The 16538-nt window shown below is 37.5% G+C and overlaps 1 protein-coding gene across 1 annotated transcript in view; it reads left to right on the top strand.

Moving 5' to 3' along the window:
• LOC148045206 (collagen alpha-1(XIX) chain-like) overlaps nt 1-16538 on the top strand; it is a 54189-nt gene that overhangs the window by 25940 nt on the left and 11711 nt on the right. Inside the window, exons 7-8 of the mRNA XM_087719047.1 lie at nt 513-566; nt 12140-12184. Coding sequence (XP_087575173.1) covers nt 513-566; nt 12140-12184 — 99 coding nt within the window. The remainder of the gene's footprint in view (nt 1-512; nt 567-12139; nt 12185-16538) is intronic.

Below are 16538 nucleotides of genomic sequence, written 5' to 3'. Positions count from 1 at the left end.
GTATTCTGTTTTATCTCCCATAATAGATTTATTATAGTAAGAAAAAATGACAGTATAAGCAATGGAAAAGAGAATGAAAAATGGAAGGCATCCTCTTCAGGACACCTGTAAAGTTACATAACGAGTCCTGCACTGTATTTTCAATATCTCCACATGTGATTCACTTAGTGCACAAACATTGTTAAATGTTCTGAGATGCAAGCTGAGTAATTCAAATACTGAATGTTACAAATGCTACATTGTGTATTAGTTATCAAATTCTTATTCAGAATTGCTTGTCTTGAAAAGCAGGCCAAGTTCTATCATAAATAGATAAAATATTTTATCTATTTGGCAAACATGAAGATCATTAACCTTCCTCAGTGTGTCAGTTTTCTTAGTTTAAAAACATTAATAGTCCTTAATAAGAAGAAATTATAACATTTTGTTACAATTATTTGTATTTGTTCATAATACAATACATTTTAAATGACCAATGAATAAGAGTTGATGCAGTTTACAATTTGTTTTAGGGAGAAGATGGTCTGATTGGTGTTCCTGGTGTTCCTGGTACTTCTGGTGAAAAGGTACATATATAACCTTTGGGTCCATAGTTAGCTGTTCTGACCCATCTCGTTCCACACCAAAGCACACTCTGAGCCAGAGATAAATTACGGCATTTAATTAACAGACAAAAAAGTCCATGGTAGCAACCCAGCACAGACAAACTTGGGCAGCAATAAACACAGATAAGGCTTGGCAGCAATTCAGCCTGCCAAGCTCATACAAAGTTCTCCGACATTCGATTCTGTGTTGACTTCTGCAAAGAGGGGCGTGTGCACAAGTAGCCTTTTTATAGTCTGGAGAGGAGCCTAATGACCATCAGCTGAGTGTAATTACCTCCTGTAATTACATAATTGTTCCTGACGCCTAGTAGCTCTTCGATGGCGTGCATCGAGGAACAACTCACCACTGGCCTCTGGCTCACTCTCCCTTGTCTCCTCCCCACTGGTCCAAGGCTCAGGCGCCTCCTGGTGGCCAACCAGCCTCTCTGCACCCGGCTCGGAGTCGGACGCCTGTCCAGGGTCCTCCACATCTTCCAGAGCCGACTCAGAGGGCCCCTCACTGTTGGAGTCTGGTGGCAGCTCCAACGACTCCTGCTGGGCCACAACAGTTAGCATTTGGCTGTCAGAATAGCAGCCATCTTCCCTTTTTACCACAAGTTTTTATATAGGAAATATATTCTATTTATGTAACATTTTCCATTACCAAGTAAAATAAGAAGAACATATAAATACATTCATGATTTTTATAATTATATACCACCAGGTTGGTGTCAACCCATAGTAACCCCACAGATGAACCTTCTTTAGAATGATCTATTCCTGACTTGGCCGTTCAGATTGTCTAATAGTGCATCCATCACCACGTAATCAAGTACCTTTCTTTTGGTTATTCTTTTCCCCCCACTCTATTTTCCCCAGCATGATCAATGCTCAAGAGTTCTTCACATAATGTCTCCACAATAGGATAATCTGAACTCATTCATTCATTCAACAAACTTATGTAACCACCCATTTCATTGAATGTGACTCTGGGCAGCATAGAATCAGTAATTAAAACAATATCACAATCATTAAAAAAAAAAAGAAAATCAAGATTGCGGGGGAGGGGGACGTTTGTGGCTCAAGTGAAAACTGTAAGATGATTTGTTTCTTTTCTTGGTTGTCTCTCATATTCTCAGGAATATTTTCCAATGCCAAAGTTCGAAAGCCTCATCACTTCCATTCCACTCTGCATTATGCATTACTCTTCCCTCGTGCATTATGAAATAGTGCTTTGGCATCATTTTTGGGGGGTCACTAAAGTGATAATCTTCATTCACCCTCTGATATAGGTGCATGCTTGGTTTAACTGTGCAACTGGGATGATCTTCATGTATTGGAAAACCAGTGACGTGCGGTCAGCTTTACCCCTGGTGAGGCTGTTTTTAGACTTGTGGACTTCAACTCCCAGAATTCCACAGCCAGGCATGCTCAGTTCTGATTTAAAGCGACAACATTTTCCCCCTTGCAAAATAAGTTTTCCCATTCTTTTTCTTCTCCCTCCCCCTCCTTCCTCCCTCTCTCCCTCCCTCCCCCTCTCTAAAAACAGACATACGCACACAGAGAACTTCGATCCTTCTCTCATTCACTCACTCTCAAACACAAACACAGAAGTTGGATTGGATATATTTTCCAAAGGCTTGAAAGCAGCTCCTCTGCCATACCCCCCACTTCCCGTGCTGCCTTCCGATCAAACTTTTTGAATTCCTCCCCCCTCCCCACACATGCACCTTTTCCAGCTGTTTCAGAGACGATTTCAACTCTGCTTCTCCCAGCCCTCCCCTGCCCTCTTGAAAAGCCAGAGCTCTGAAGTCAGACTGAGCTAGTCGCTCCCAGAAAACTCTAAAAAGCCTCTAAAAATGCCCTCTACAGGAGGCGAGAGAATACTTGCCTCATTTGCATAAGAAATTCTTCCCTTGTTAACCCTTGCTCAACTCTTAAAAGGCGAAAAAATCCTTATGCAAAAGAGGCCCCTCGTTCTCTGGCCTCCTCCTATAGTTAACACTGAGAGCAGACACCAAGCCACTGTGACTTCAAATCTGGTAGCAACTACCCTGGCTTTAATTATTTTAAGAAAATTATTTAAAATCCTTTCCTTTCCCTGAGGAGACTGGTGAGGCCCCGCCTCCCTTGCCTCTAGTGACTACACGTCCCTGTGGAAAACTGTGCTGGGAGTTGCCACGCTTGGTGTTCTTCATAATCCTTCCCAGGAACACCTGCCTTCACCACAGTGAGGCAGCATGACAGGACTTAAGGAAGAACAAACATTTAATATAACAAATGTTTTCTAATATCCAGAACTTCCCTTCTTTCACTTTGGACCCTGGGCCAAAACAAACTAGTGGGGTATTTTTCAAGCAGGTAGCAGGGAGAGTTTTATAGTTATATTTTTGCTGGTTATATGCCAGAAATGTGGCTAGCCAGATTCAACTGCTTCAAATTTATCTATGAACAGAGAATAACATTTATTGGTGACCTGTTCCCATAAATGCTTCCTGAAATCAATATTCTGGACAAGGATTCTCTCCAATAACCATGCAAGTGAATGTGCACAATCTACCCGCATCACTTGATTTATTTGGCTGTGAAAGAGAGACAGATTTTTGATGGTATAACATTGTTACTATGTAATAAAAAGTGTGATTCAATTCCCACTAGTTTTTTATTCAAAATCTATTCTGATTGCTTGCTAAAATAAACCAAAGGTCCAAATTCAAATTAAATATAGCGTAAGATAAATGGTATCTTGGATGAGTTCCAATCATTTAATTTCTAATAACTTTGGCTGAAGGTTGATAATATCACATTCTAATCCAATTAGAATATCACATTCTAATCCAATTAAAAAAGGAGGAAATCCAATTCGGCCATTCCACACTATGGAGATGCCACGCTATCAGCCCCCCTCTACCCCAAAGGTCCTGCAGGAGAAGAGCAGTCTGGACAACCGTGGGATCTGGCAGGGTGAGAGCTGTGAACCATAAACACAAAGCTTTTGCTGTGATCCAGCATAACAGACATAGCACCCTTGCTGACCTTAAAGAGACAGGTCAAGGTAGTTGTGATAATGATGACTCAAATAAGCAGGGGATCGTGGTCCTAAATGAAGAACTTTCTTTGGAAAGGTGAAATGGGGATCCAGGTATCACACATCAGTCGCACAAGAAGATCAAGGTGTGTAAAAAGAGAAGTCACCTTCTGGTTGGTGATTCAGTCGTAAGGGGTGTAAATTTAGGAAAGGATATGGAGGTTTTAAAAGAGGTCAGGTGTCTGCCAGGTGCTACTGCCAGCAGAGACAAGAGATGTATTCTTAAGATAGTCAAGAATGCAAGTAAGGACTGTGACGTTGATGCTATTATACATCTTGGCACAAATGATCTGTCCCAAAAAGATGTACTTTCTGTGAAGAATGATTTCCAGAGCTTGGGGTATGAACTTAGTAGTGTAGGTTGTAGGCTTATCTTTTCAGAGGTTTTACCTGTATATAAGGAACCAAAAGGGATGAGCCAGTGTGTAGCAGAGTTTAATGTGTGGCTAAAGGAGTGGTGTAAAAGGGAATTAGTCATGATGCCTGCAGCTGCTCCAATGAAAAACTGTACAAAAGAGATGGTTTGCACCCTCAGGGACTGAGTTACTTGGCATTAAATTCACAGATTTTCTGGATAAACATTTAAACTGAACAGCGGGGACAGAGAATTAATTGATACAGAACATTTCTGTCTCCAGCAATCTAAAACTCATGGGGTTATCAGTGCATGTAACATAGACATTTGTGCAGATAAGATTATCAGTCCTGCTGTCAAGCAAAACCAAGCATTTAATAGTGAGTGCCATACCATGTGCATGAATAATATGTTGCAAGAAAATAGGGGCAGTCAGGCATAACACAGGTTATGTAGACAGTAAACACAGGGTCAATCGAAATGGGCTCAAATGTTTGTACACCAATGCACATGAGGAATAAACAGGGTGAATTAGAAATTCAAGTAAATGAGGGCAGATAAGATATTGTTGCCATTACAAAAACTTGATGGGATGAAACCCACAAATGAAACATACAGCTAGAAGGATTTAAATTATGTAAAAGAAATAGACCAAATAAAAGAGGAGGTGGAGTTGCACTATGTATAAGAAATAACTACATCTCTACAGAAATATAGTACAACAATGATGAGAACTGGAGAAAGGAGCTGACGTCGTGATGACACAACATACGATCTCGGAGCTCCAAGATCACAATTGACACTTTTGCTGCTGGACGGTCCATCTGTACCTAAACCGTCCTAAAGAAACAGTGACAGAGAAGAGTAAGTCTTGCTGATCTCAGGGACATGGCAAAGTCCCTGATTGATCCAAGAGAATCTCTTCTAGTCGGTGACAAAAAGCACAGCCTCAAGCTGCTGAAGTCGGGACAGCGCTGCAAGGGGAGGAAAAGTGGAAAGAGAAAGTGTGTCCATCTGGTGAGGAAATCTTATTTTTATAAAAGACTGCCCCAAAAAAGATTGAAGTTAAATTAAATTGGTAAAGAAAAGGAAATAAGCGGCGGAATTAAGCATTATTGGACAGTGTATTATCTTTTCTTTTTCTATCGATGGAAGTTTTGTGAATATTTTTTTACTTTTTAAAGTGAAAGTTTTGGATTTTCTTCTTCTATTTCTTTTTTTATCTATGGATTAAATCCTTTCCTTTACTTTTACAATACTGGATGGGGTGGATTTTTTCTTTTTATTTGGTTTCATTTAAGAACTTTGTTTCTTCTAAGCCTGAAACATAAAGAAGATTTAAAAGGTATATAAAGAGGGTAGTAACCTTAGAGGGAAAAGAAGTTATACTGCCACTTGCAGGTTGGAGATTGAGACCTGAAAACATTGCTTTTTCTTTTTTCCCTTTGATCATTTTGACCTTGCACTTCAAAGGCTTCAGCTTGTTTATAGAGAAGAGCATGGGTTGTTTATGCAGGTGCTCTCTGGATGCTTGTTGCTAGCTGGAAAGAAGTGAAAACAAAGATTTGTTTTTAAACTAGAGTGGCAGTGCTTATTAATTGGAAGGATGACATGACTTCAAAAAGAAACCATAACATTACAACCAATTATGTCTGGAATTCAAAAATTATTAGAAACAACAGGGAGAATTGAGAAGAGATTGGAAAATATTGAAAATATAAACTTTAATGTGGCAAAACCTGATGGAAAAATGGAAGATACTCAGCAAATAGAAGATATCAGCAAATAGAAAAAGTGGAGGCTGGAGTCCTAAAAACCCAGGGGAAAAATGAACAAAGAGTCAAGATAACCGTGGATATTGACAGTGAACTGAGTGTGGTTGGAGATGGAAAGAGTGGAACAAGGAAAGGGAAGATAGATGGAAAGGTGCTTTACTACAGATTTCAAGGTATAGAAGATGAAAAAGAGAAGAATGGATGGACTTAAGGAGAGAAATGTTGACAAAAACACTACTGATAACCAAAAATAAACTGATTAAGGAAGCTTATGGAGGGTTTCAAGATTTTACATGATATGTAATAAGCAACAAGTTGCGAAGAAAAGTCCAAACAAATTTGATTAAGGAAATAACCAGAAGACCAATTCCACAAATGGCAAAAGAAATAGGACTACACTATTACTGGAAAGACACAGGTTAAGATATGAAAATTAATAATAAAACACTAGTTAAATTTAGTTAAAATTAGAGCATTATGTAAAAAATGTAGTGATAATGATAAAGTTAGGTAAATAATTGATAATGATAACAATGCATACATATGTATTGGTTTGATAAGAAGAAATTTGGTGTAAATTTTTAAATGGTGAAAAAAGGGAAAAAAGTAAGTTAAACACAGTCAAACTATTGTTAAATAAATGACTGATAATGATAATAATGTAATAATTGGTATTGACATGATAAAAGGGAAAATTGGATATAAATTGTAAACAATGATTAAGAAAAGAGGTTTAATTTTTTATTAAAATTAGAGCGTTATGTTAAAAATGTAGTTTTAATGGATAAAGTTAGATAAATGATAATGATAACAATGTGTGTGTGTGTGTGTGTGTGTGTGTGTGTGTGTGTATTGGTTTGATAGAAAATTTGGTAAAATATTAAATGGTGAAAAAAGGGGAAAAAGTAAGTTAAACTTAGTCAAACTATCGTTAAATAAATGACTGATAATGATAATAATGTAATAATTTGTATTGACAGGATAAAAGGGAAATTGGATATAAATTGTAAACAATGATTAAGAAAAGAGGCCTAAAATTTTTGTTATTAAACATAATTATTTTTTATTTTGAATGTGTTATAAAGGTATAATGTGGTTGGATGATATTGAAAATAGATAAGGGAATGCCACTATGTGGTTTTGTTTTACATTTTGGAATGCTTGTTATAAAGGGACGTTAAAACAACTATAGTCATATGAAGGATGATGCATGATGATAGCAATATATATAAATATATGTGATGTAAAATAGATAATTTGATATGAATCAGAGGTGATGACTATGGAAGGGATGCACAAAAGCTCTTTGTAACCAATTGACGCACGTTTTACAATTTGTAATGGAGGATGATTTTGTTTGTTTTTATTTTAAAAAAAATGATGAGCACTATCTTGAATGCATTTGAGTCAATATTAAAGGTTGGGGGGAAATGACATTTCCATAGGCCTATACTACAGGCCACCCAACCAAGCAGAGGAAGTAGATGAACTTTTTGCTAGTCAGCTAACTAAGATATGTAGGAAGCACACCACAATAGTAATGGGGGATGTTAACTACCCTGACATCAACTGGGAAACAAACTCTGCACCAACAGGTTCCTAACGAACGTAGCAGACAACTTTGTTTCCCAAAAAGTAGAGAAGGGAACAAGGAGATCGGCCATATTAGACTTAATTCTCACTAACAGAGAGAAAATGATAGAAGGTGTTGAAGCCATAGGAACCCTGGGGGCAAGTGACCATGCAATATTGGAATTCAACACTATGCAAACACAAGTAGTAGAACAAAGTGAAACTAGAGTCTTGGATTTTAAGAGAGCTAATTTCAATAAACTTAGAGAGAGCTTGGGAAGAATTCCATGGATGAAAATCCTCAAGGGAAAAACAACTCAAGAAGCTTGGGAAATTTTGAAAAATGAGATTACAAAAGCCCAGTCTAGCACAATACCAATGAAGAAGAAAAATAACAGCTCCCAAAAGAAACCAGCATGGCTGCATAAAGAACTCTCTGACAAATTGAAAGACTAAAAAGTTAAGTATAAAAAGTGGAAAGAGGGGGATATAACTAAGGCAGAATATCAGCAAATAGCCCGAGCCTATAAAGATGAAGTGAGGGAAGCTAAGGCTCACAATCAAGAAATGCTTGCCGCAAAAGTAAAAAATAACAAAAAAGCTTCTTCCAACATGTTAAAAACAAGAAAAAGGTTAAGGAAACAATTGGTCCGTTGCTGGGAGAAAGTGGCAAGAAGGTGACAAGCAACAGGGAGAAAGCAGAACTATTTAACTCATTATTTGCATCTGTCTTTACACAAAGGGATCAAAACAGTCCTATCAAAAACAGCAGCACAAAAATCAGGAACACAAATTAGAATAGGGAAGAAAATGGTAAGTGAGCACCTGTCTACGCTAGATAAGGTCAAATCACCAGGACCAGATGGATTACACTCCAGGGTTCTGAAGGAACTGGCAGACGAGATCTCAGAACTATTGAACTATATCTGTCAGAGATCCTGGAGCACAGGGGAACTGCCAGAGAACTGGAAAAGAGCTGATGTGGTTCCCATCTTCAAAAAAGGAAAAAAAATAGATCCAGGAAACTATAGACCTATCAGCCTGACCTCAATACCAGGAAAGATTCTGGAAAAGATAATCAAACAACGAATTAACGAACACCTAGAAGCAAACAAAGTAATAGCCAAAAGCCAACATAGGTTTGTCAAAAACAGATCATGCAAGACTAATCTTATTGCATTCTTTGACAAAGTGACAAAATTAGTGGACCAGAGGAATGCCGTCAATATAGTTTACTTGGACTTCAGTAAGGCATTTGATAAGGTAGACCATAACCTACTACTAGATAAGTAGAAGAATGTGGATTGGATAGCATCACTACCAGATGGATCCGTGACTGGTTGACCAACCACACTCAACGTGGAGTCCTCAATGGAACTGCATCTTCTTGGAGGGAAGTATGCAGTGGAGTACCCCAAGGCTCTGTTTTAGGCCCAGTGCTCTTCAACATCTTCATCAATGATTTAGATGAGGGAATAAATGGGGAACTCATCAAATTTGGAGATGACACCAAGGTGGCAGGAATAGCCAACACTCCAGAAGACAGGTTTAAGATACAGAAGGATCTTGACAAACTTGAACATTGGGCACTATCTAATAAAATGAAATTCAATGGTAAAAAGAGTAAGGTTCTACATATAGGCAAGAAAAACAAAATGCACAGGTACAGTATTGGTGGTACCTTGCTCAATAGTAGTAACTGTGAAAGGGATCTTGGAGTCCTAGTGGACAACCATTTAAATATGAGCCAGCTGTGTGCAGCAGCAGCCAAAAAGCCAACACAGTTCTAGGCTGCATAAACAGAGGGATAGAATCAAGATCACGTGAAGTGTTAATACCACTTTATAATGCCTTGGTAAGGCCACACTTGGAATACTGCATTCAGTTTTGGTCGGCACGATGTAGAAAAGATGTGGAGACTCTAGAAAGAGTGCAGAGAAGAGCAACAAAGATGATGAGGGGACTGGAGACTAAAACATATTAAGAATGGCTGCAGGAACTGGGGATGTCTAGTTTAATAGAAAGAAGGACTAGGGGAGACATGATAGCAGTGTTCCAATATCTCAGGGGTTGCCACAAAGAAGAGGGAGTCAAACTATTCTCCAAGGCATCTGAGGGTAGAACAAGAAGCAATGGGTGGAAACTAATCAAGGAGAGAAGCAACTTAGAACTGAGGATAAATTTCCTGACAGTTAGAACAATTAATCAGTGGAACAGTTTCCTCCAGAAGTTGTGAATGCCCCAACACTGGAAGTCTTTAAGAAGATGTTGGATAGTCATTTGTCTGGAACGGTATAGGGTTTCCTGACTAGGCAGGGGGTTGGACTAGAAGACCTCCAAGGTCCCTTCCAACTCTGCTATTGTATTATTGTATTGTGTATTTGGCCAAAACACTCTATAGCAATTTGCATGGCATCAAATTGAAACCCTCTTCTAACTCCAGCCACCTCTGCCAATTCCAGCTTATATGAATGTACATCTCAGATGTCTTTTGGTAATCTAATACTATCCAAGCCTGACACTGCCTATATGAAAGTAGTTTTCATAGGATCAATAATTTGTAATTCCATGGCAGGATTAGTGCCTGAATTTTAGCATTAAAATTTAATAAATCAGGCAATACCTGATTTATCCACAATGAACAAAATCTTTACCATCTTCAATATTACAGTTTTATTAAAAATATTTGGAATTTTTTTATTTAAATAGCATCACCTGCTATAATATAGGAGCAAGCTATGTTAATATTACTTATTGATGTAGCTATCAGGAAGGGTACATTTCCTGTGGAGACAATTTATAGTCTTTAGAGATTCCATTCTTATTCCGTCCTTCCATTTCCTTCACATTTTTATGTAGCACATAGAAAACTAGTACCTTCTATGTAAGAGGAGTAAAAATTGGCCATTAAATCTGTCCAGTTGTCTTACTAAAGTCCCTCTGGCTAATTAAAAAAATTCATAGTAATAGTAAAATAAGATTTATATTTACCATATTTTATCTAAACTCATCTATCATTTATATCATACTTCACTCCTTAATGGAAAGATTAAATATCATAAGTAGATAAATAAGCTCATAAGTAATCCAATTACACATTCTATAGAAAATATGCCATTAATTGTTTGACTCTAATCTTTTAAATCCAGTTGTAAAAGTAAAAAGGATATTTAATGTTGCTGTTTTGTCAAGTAAAAGTTTGTAGTGATTGTGCAATCATTTATATTAATGAACAAGTTACAGTAATCCAAATGTCAACGAGAGATAACTTTTTATTCTGTTATTTGTAGAAGTTGTAAACATTCAAGTTAAAATGTCCATCTTAACATCCCAGAGAAATAAAGTTTCTATTTGTTGTGATAACATCAATAAGACAGCATAGCCTTCCAGGTGAGATTTTTTATTGTAAAATCTCTCTGCCTCCCACACAGAATTTTACAGAGGACACAGTTCTGCCATCTTCCATTGAGAATCCTTGTGTATTTTTCCATAACTCCTTTTCTTCTTCTGAGAAAGAAAATAGTGAGATGCTATTGGACTGTAGTATGGAAGCTCTTTCAATTTAGAGGGTATATTTCTGGTTTGTGTATTTCTACATCTTAATCCTAGAACTTAAGTGCCCAATGGAATCATCTTCCCTTGGAAGTCATCCTTGTTTTCCCACTATTTATTTTTACTGTAATAAATCTGTTAAGAATACAAGTATAAAAACAACTCATTTGCTGGCAAGTCTTTGCTATTGTCTTTGCAAGTCTGCCATCTTCCAGTAAAATTGAACCTTGACTCCAAGAATTCCAATATTGCCAACATTCTTACTAGAAAATGGAGAATTTATTAATCCAGCATCTGTAGAAAGCTGATCTAAAAATAACATGGTGTGTGTTTTCATAGAATTAATAATTTTACCAATGGTAAAATTGCCTACAACATGTAGGCATTTTTATCGAATGGTTACTAAATTTTTTAATAATTATTTAACTTTTGTCAGAAAGCTACACTTTTCATTTTGTAAGCCATGAGTGCTTCTAAAAGCAGTTCTTTTATCTGGAATAATGAATGCTTTTTATAGAAAACAGAGCTTGCATGCAAACGTTACCAAATTTCAAGCATAAAATAGAAATCCTAAAACTCAGCTATTCTATTACTTATAAAATATATGGTGATAGAAATGGCATTTAATGTTTATCTACTGCAATGGTGTTGTCAGTATGAATACCACAACAGTGACCAATTATATTCAATCATGTTTTTATACTTGCCGTTTGTATGAAATTATTTTGATAAAACAAAAAGAATATGCTCAGTGCTGTGGTAAACTCCTAAAGTTTATTAGCACCAACAGGTACCTCGGTAAAATATATGTTGGTAAGGGCTGTCTTTCAAAAGTATAATGTTGTAGGAAGTTCTGAAGATATAACCATTTTTGTTGCATGTTGAAAAATGCTAAGTACAATTCAATTTACTCAGGGAAAACTTCCTTTTGTCAAAATATAGTGGGAATTTTCTGTGAAATTGAATTTTTTTTCTGTTCTAAGTGATTATGTTTTGAAATGTTCTGTTTTAATGATGCAAAAATTATATAACCTTAGCATTTTTCCAGATGAAGGTGATTAAAAAATAGATGGAAAGAAGTCTCTCTCTTTTGTTGTGAATTAAAACTATATTTGGTTATTGTTTAAAAATAATCTTTAAGCAGAATTTTCACTTAAATAGTGTACAGCAATTTAAAAACAATAATGACTTCTTCTATTTCTCTCAAATGTAGGGTGAACATGGCTTGAAAGGGAACAAAGGTGAAGTGGGAGAAAAGGTAAATTATATTGATTTTTGCAAATTGATTTTGCATGATGTGGTGTAATAATTTTCAACTTTATTTGATATCATCTCTTGTTATTTTGTATAAAAATTCCTGCCCTGTGTGAACAAAAGACACATACTTTAATTAAAAGTGACTAATAATAAGATTATTAGTTTAAAATGTTTAAATTATTGATGTTTTCATTGGATTGTGGCAGCCAATCGTATTTTATTTTAAGACTTACCCCAAAAGACAGATGTTATGAGTTTGCTAATAATAGTTAGATATATAGCAACTAGCCAATTAACTCTTTTCAAAAAATTCTGCATTGTTTTTCATTTTCAGGCCAGCTTCAAGGGAAAAAAATTAATTAACAAAACAGGCAATTATTTATTTAGGTTTTTGTCTGCTTTTTCTTCCATTCCATTTATTTGTTCATATGCTTAATTCTCTTGTTCATTGCATATTCTCATGCATACATCTGATGCCTCATGTTGACTGAGGAATTCTCGGGGTTGAAGTCCACACTTTTCAAGTTGCTGAGTTGAGAAACATTGCTCCAGGGTTTTGAGACCCAATTCTTAACTTTATTTTGAGAATATCCCTGAGAAACAATGTTAACATTTTTCTGTGTTTCATGAGGATATATCTGTCCTTGCCCTATCCCCATCCCATTTTACTTTCAGAAAATGCCTGCCATGTTAGTTACGTAGAAGTATAATGTCCGGCTGTGGTCTGAATCAGCTTCATGGCTAAATTCCCAAACTGCCTCAAACCTCTTGTCATTGTTCCAAATATCATGCAGAATTAAATCAGAGTCAAAGGCAAAACTATGCTTAAAGTTCCAATTTAATAAGGCAGGCATGTTGGCATTGTGCTGTGGGATTCCAACTCTGGAAGTTACATCAGAATCCCACCCAGTTAAAAGTTCATGATCTTGTCCCCACACCCACAATCCATTACATGGTCCAATCTTCTTCTTCCACCCTGGCGTCTCCACCCAGCTGCTTCCGGTCAGGCGTGAAAGTGCGGAGACAAAGGATGACCTTGGCTTCTAGTAAAGAATGAAAATAATACATTCCACAATCTCACTCTTGTCTATTCCCCCTCCCATCAACTATACTAATGAAACAGAACCTCTTCTGTAGGTGTGGCCTGCTTTCCGGCTCCACTGGTGAAACCTCTTCTAACCGGTTCGGTAGATTTGACGAACCGGTTCTACCGAATAGATGAGAACTGGTAGGAACCCACCTCTGCCCCCAATACACTTGCAAGGGTCCAGCCTGTGGTTTAACTCACAAATCTCATAAAGCTATATTTGCAAGCTGTTCCTATTGTGGTTTATTCAACAACAAAAAAACATCAAAACTTGCAGCTAACCAGTCATAAATTTGCCAAGTGGCTTGAGATGTGGTAATAGTCTGTTGAAAACAACTGAATAGTTCAAGTCTTTACAATGGCATGTTGTGTGGATCCAAGAGTAATTGACCTTGTAGGATTACAAGACATGTGTCAGAAAGAATAAAAGGAGAGGGTGTGTTTATTAGTGCTAATAGTTACGTGACAGATTTTTGAAAAATATTCCTGCACCCTCTGTTCAGCAAATTCTCACTTTTAAATAGTTATTTATGCATTTAAACTGGTTCCCAACAGTTAAGCCAAAATCTTTGTTTCCCAATTGTATTTTGGAGGACTTTAGGTGATGATGACATTCAGACTGAAAAGACTTTGTGTTCTTCATTTGGGAGCAGTCTTTGAACATGAGTGTCCATTAATACAAATAGTTTCCTAATTTTGGTCTTGGCAATATTCCACAATATTATAAGAACTTCTGAGTGCTTAGAAAGAGTTAGTAATCAACACTTACTTTCTTTAATAATAATTACAGGCTTTGAGATATTTATTGATATTACTGGACATTTATAGGAGTTTAAAGCATGAGGCCAAAAGTTAAGAAATAAAAATACATTTGTCTGGAATATTTTTAAAAATTCAACAAAGGAATAAATGTGCTACTAGTACTTTTTGAAGCGAATGTGACTGAATTCTCATTCTTGCAACATGGAAAAAATCTACCTGTGAGGTCACCAAGAATCAACCATCGCTTGATAACACATAACCAATCATTTGAAATCCAATCAGGACAACGGATTTTGCAAGTTCAAACTAGAAACCCATATAGTTAATTCAGGAGAAGGTGCTGTTATAAGTTAATTCTATTCCAATGTAAGAATTGCCCATAGAAATATTGCTTAGTACTTTGCACTTTAAAATGGGGGAGGTGGTATGTTAAAAGACCATAAAAATCTCAAAACATTTATATGGGCGCATATGAAATAAGGGATGGTAACATTGTTTGAAAGGAAGTACTTTAATAACTTCCGGGACAGCATAGTGAACTGTGCACAAACCTGCTTTTTGTGGAGCCAATGAACATGACCGAAATAGAAGTCAGTGAAAGGATTGTCTTGTTGGAATTCCTCTCCAAATTAAGGAGAAGACGAGGATGGTCCATGTTTGGCTCTACACAGATTTTTCCCTCTGAAGAGATTGTAAATCAGCATGTTTGAGAGGTCTGAGGTCCCAGGGAGGGCAAGGGATATTCATGTTGCCTAAGCAACACTCAATGCCTTTTAAAGAGACACTGAGTTTGCATACTTCCATCTTTTAGCGACTTCTTTGGGTTAAGAACACTGGTGGGATTCAGCCAGTTCGCACCTATTTGGGAGAACCGGTTGTTAATTTTCTAAGTAGTTCAGAGAACCGGTTGTTGGAAGAAATCTCATTTTATTTTTTCCACTTTACAGGGCTAATCCTGTAAGGAAGGCAGGAAGGAAAGATTCTGGTGTTGTTTCTAGCCTAATCTTTATTGCCCTGCTTACAGAAACTGCCTCTCCGGTTAACCCTTATTACATTGTAACAGCTAAGGCGAAGCGCCCATCGACGTGAGTGACGTTGAGTTGGCCACGCCCACCCAGTCACATGACCACTGAGCCCCACCTACCCAGCTGGTCATCAGGGCAGAGAACCGGTTGTTATATTATTTGAATCCCACCACTGGTTAAGAACCTTCTGAAAGACAAGCTGCATTACACTGGGAGAGGTTTCTTCCACCCTGGATGAAATAATCTCTAACTTTCACTGTAATGTTTGGAAATCAGCAAAATAGGATCTGGAATGTTGATTTTGGAAAATTAAGGTGCTAGATGGATTGGAAGAATGTTTACTAGGGGCGTTTTAAATTTATAAAAAATATATAAAACATTTGATATTGGAAAAAAAATCCTCCTGTGGGAAAGCCTTTTTGATTGGAAAATAAACAAATGATAAGAGGAGACTTTGAGGTTACAGGGAACCAGAGAGGACAAAGGATTACTCTTATTATTATTATTATTTATTATTTATTTGTCTTGTATGTCGCCCATTCCCGGAGGACTCCGGGCGGCTCACAAAACTCTTAAAGGAGAGCAGACCCATTAATGCAACGGAGCAACACTATTTAACTATAAAAGAAATTAAGGCTGCTTGGGAACAATTTACTCAGAAGTTACTTACACGTTTGTGTGATACTATAGCATAGGACAGCGATGGCAAACCTTTTTGGCACTAAGTACCCAAACTGGAATCTGCATGAATGTGTGGCAATCAGAGTGCCGGAAACACAAAGACGAGCTGACTGGTGCACTGTTGTGACTCAGCAGATGTCTTCTGTGAGTCTTTTCAGGATGCAAGATTAACACTGCAGCTGGGGCTTGTGAGTGGTGTGTTCTGGGGATAAAAGGACGGATGGTGCCAAGCCCTAGTTGCAGGAGTCAACGTTCCTTGGTTCGTACAACATTGATTAATCAGCAGTCGTGGTTTACACTTGGAAAAGTGCTTGGTTTTATGTAACCCTGATTCAAGGATACACTTGGAGAAGTGCATTGCGTTGTAAGAGTTTTTGTTTAGTATTCTATTATCTCGTTAGAGACTGTATTTATGTTATTTTTGGGCTCGAAGCCAGTCTGAGCCAAGAACTGATAAAGAAAGTTCCTTTTAAATTTGTTTGCCTCCCGTTTGTTATCGAGCCGTGAAGGGGGGACAGAACAGTGCACATACATAGCAGCCAGCTGGTCTTCGGGTTTTTGGCACGCCCGCATGTGCTGGCTGGTCTTCATGTGCACCGGAGCACTGGAAGCCCGAAGGCCAGCTGGCTGGTGTGTGCATGCCTGTTTATTGGCTGTTTTTGACCATTTTTCGGGTCGTTTTCAGGCTGTTTTTTGGAAACTGTCCAGAAAATGCTCCCCAAAACAGCCTGTTTTGGGCCGTTTTCAGGCCATTTTCTGGTGCTCCGGCACCCGCAAAGACCAAGTGGATGGAAAACCAG

This window comes from Thamnophis sirtalis, unplaced genomic scaffold (genome assembly GCF_051295495.1).
Source record: "Thamnophis sirtalis isolate CommonGarterSnake01/CBP01778 unplaced genomic scaffold, rThaSir2_p1.2 scaffold_6, whole genome shotgun sequence".
Lineage (NCBI taxonomy): Eukaryota > Metazoa > Chordata > Lepidosauria > Squamata > Natricidae > Thamnophis > Thamnophis sirtalis.
Note: the sequence above shows the minus strand (reverse complement) of the source record. Positions and strands in the feature narration are given on the sequence as shown.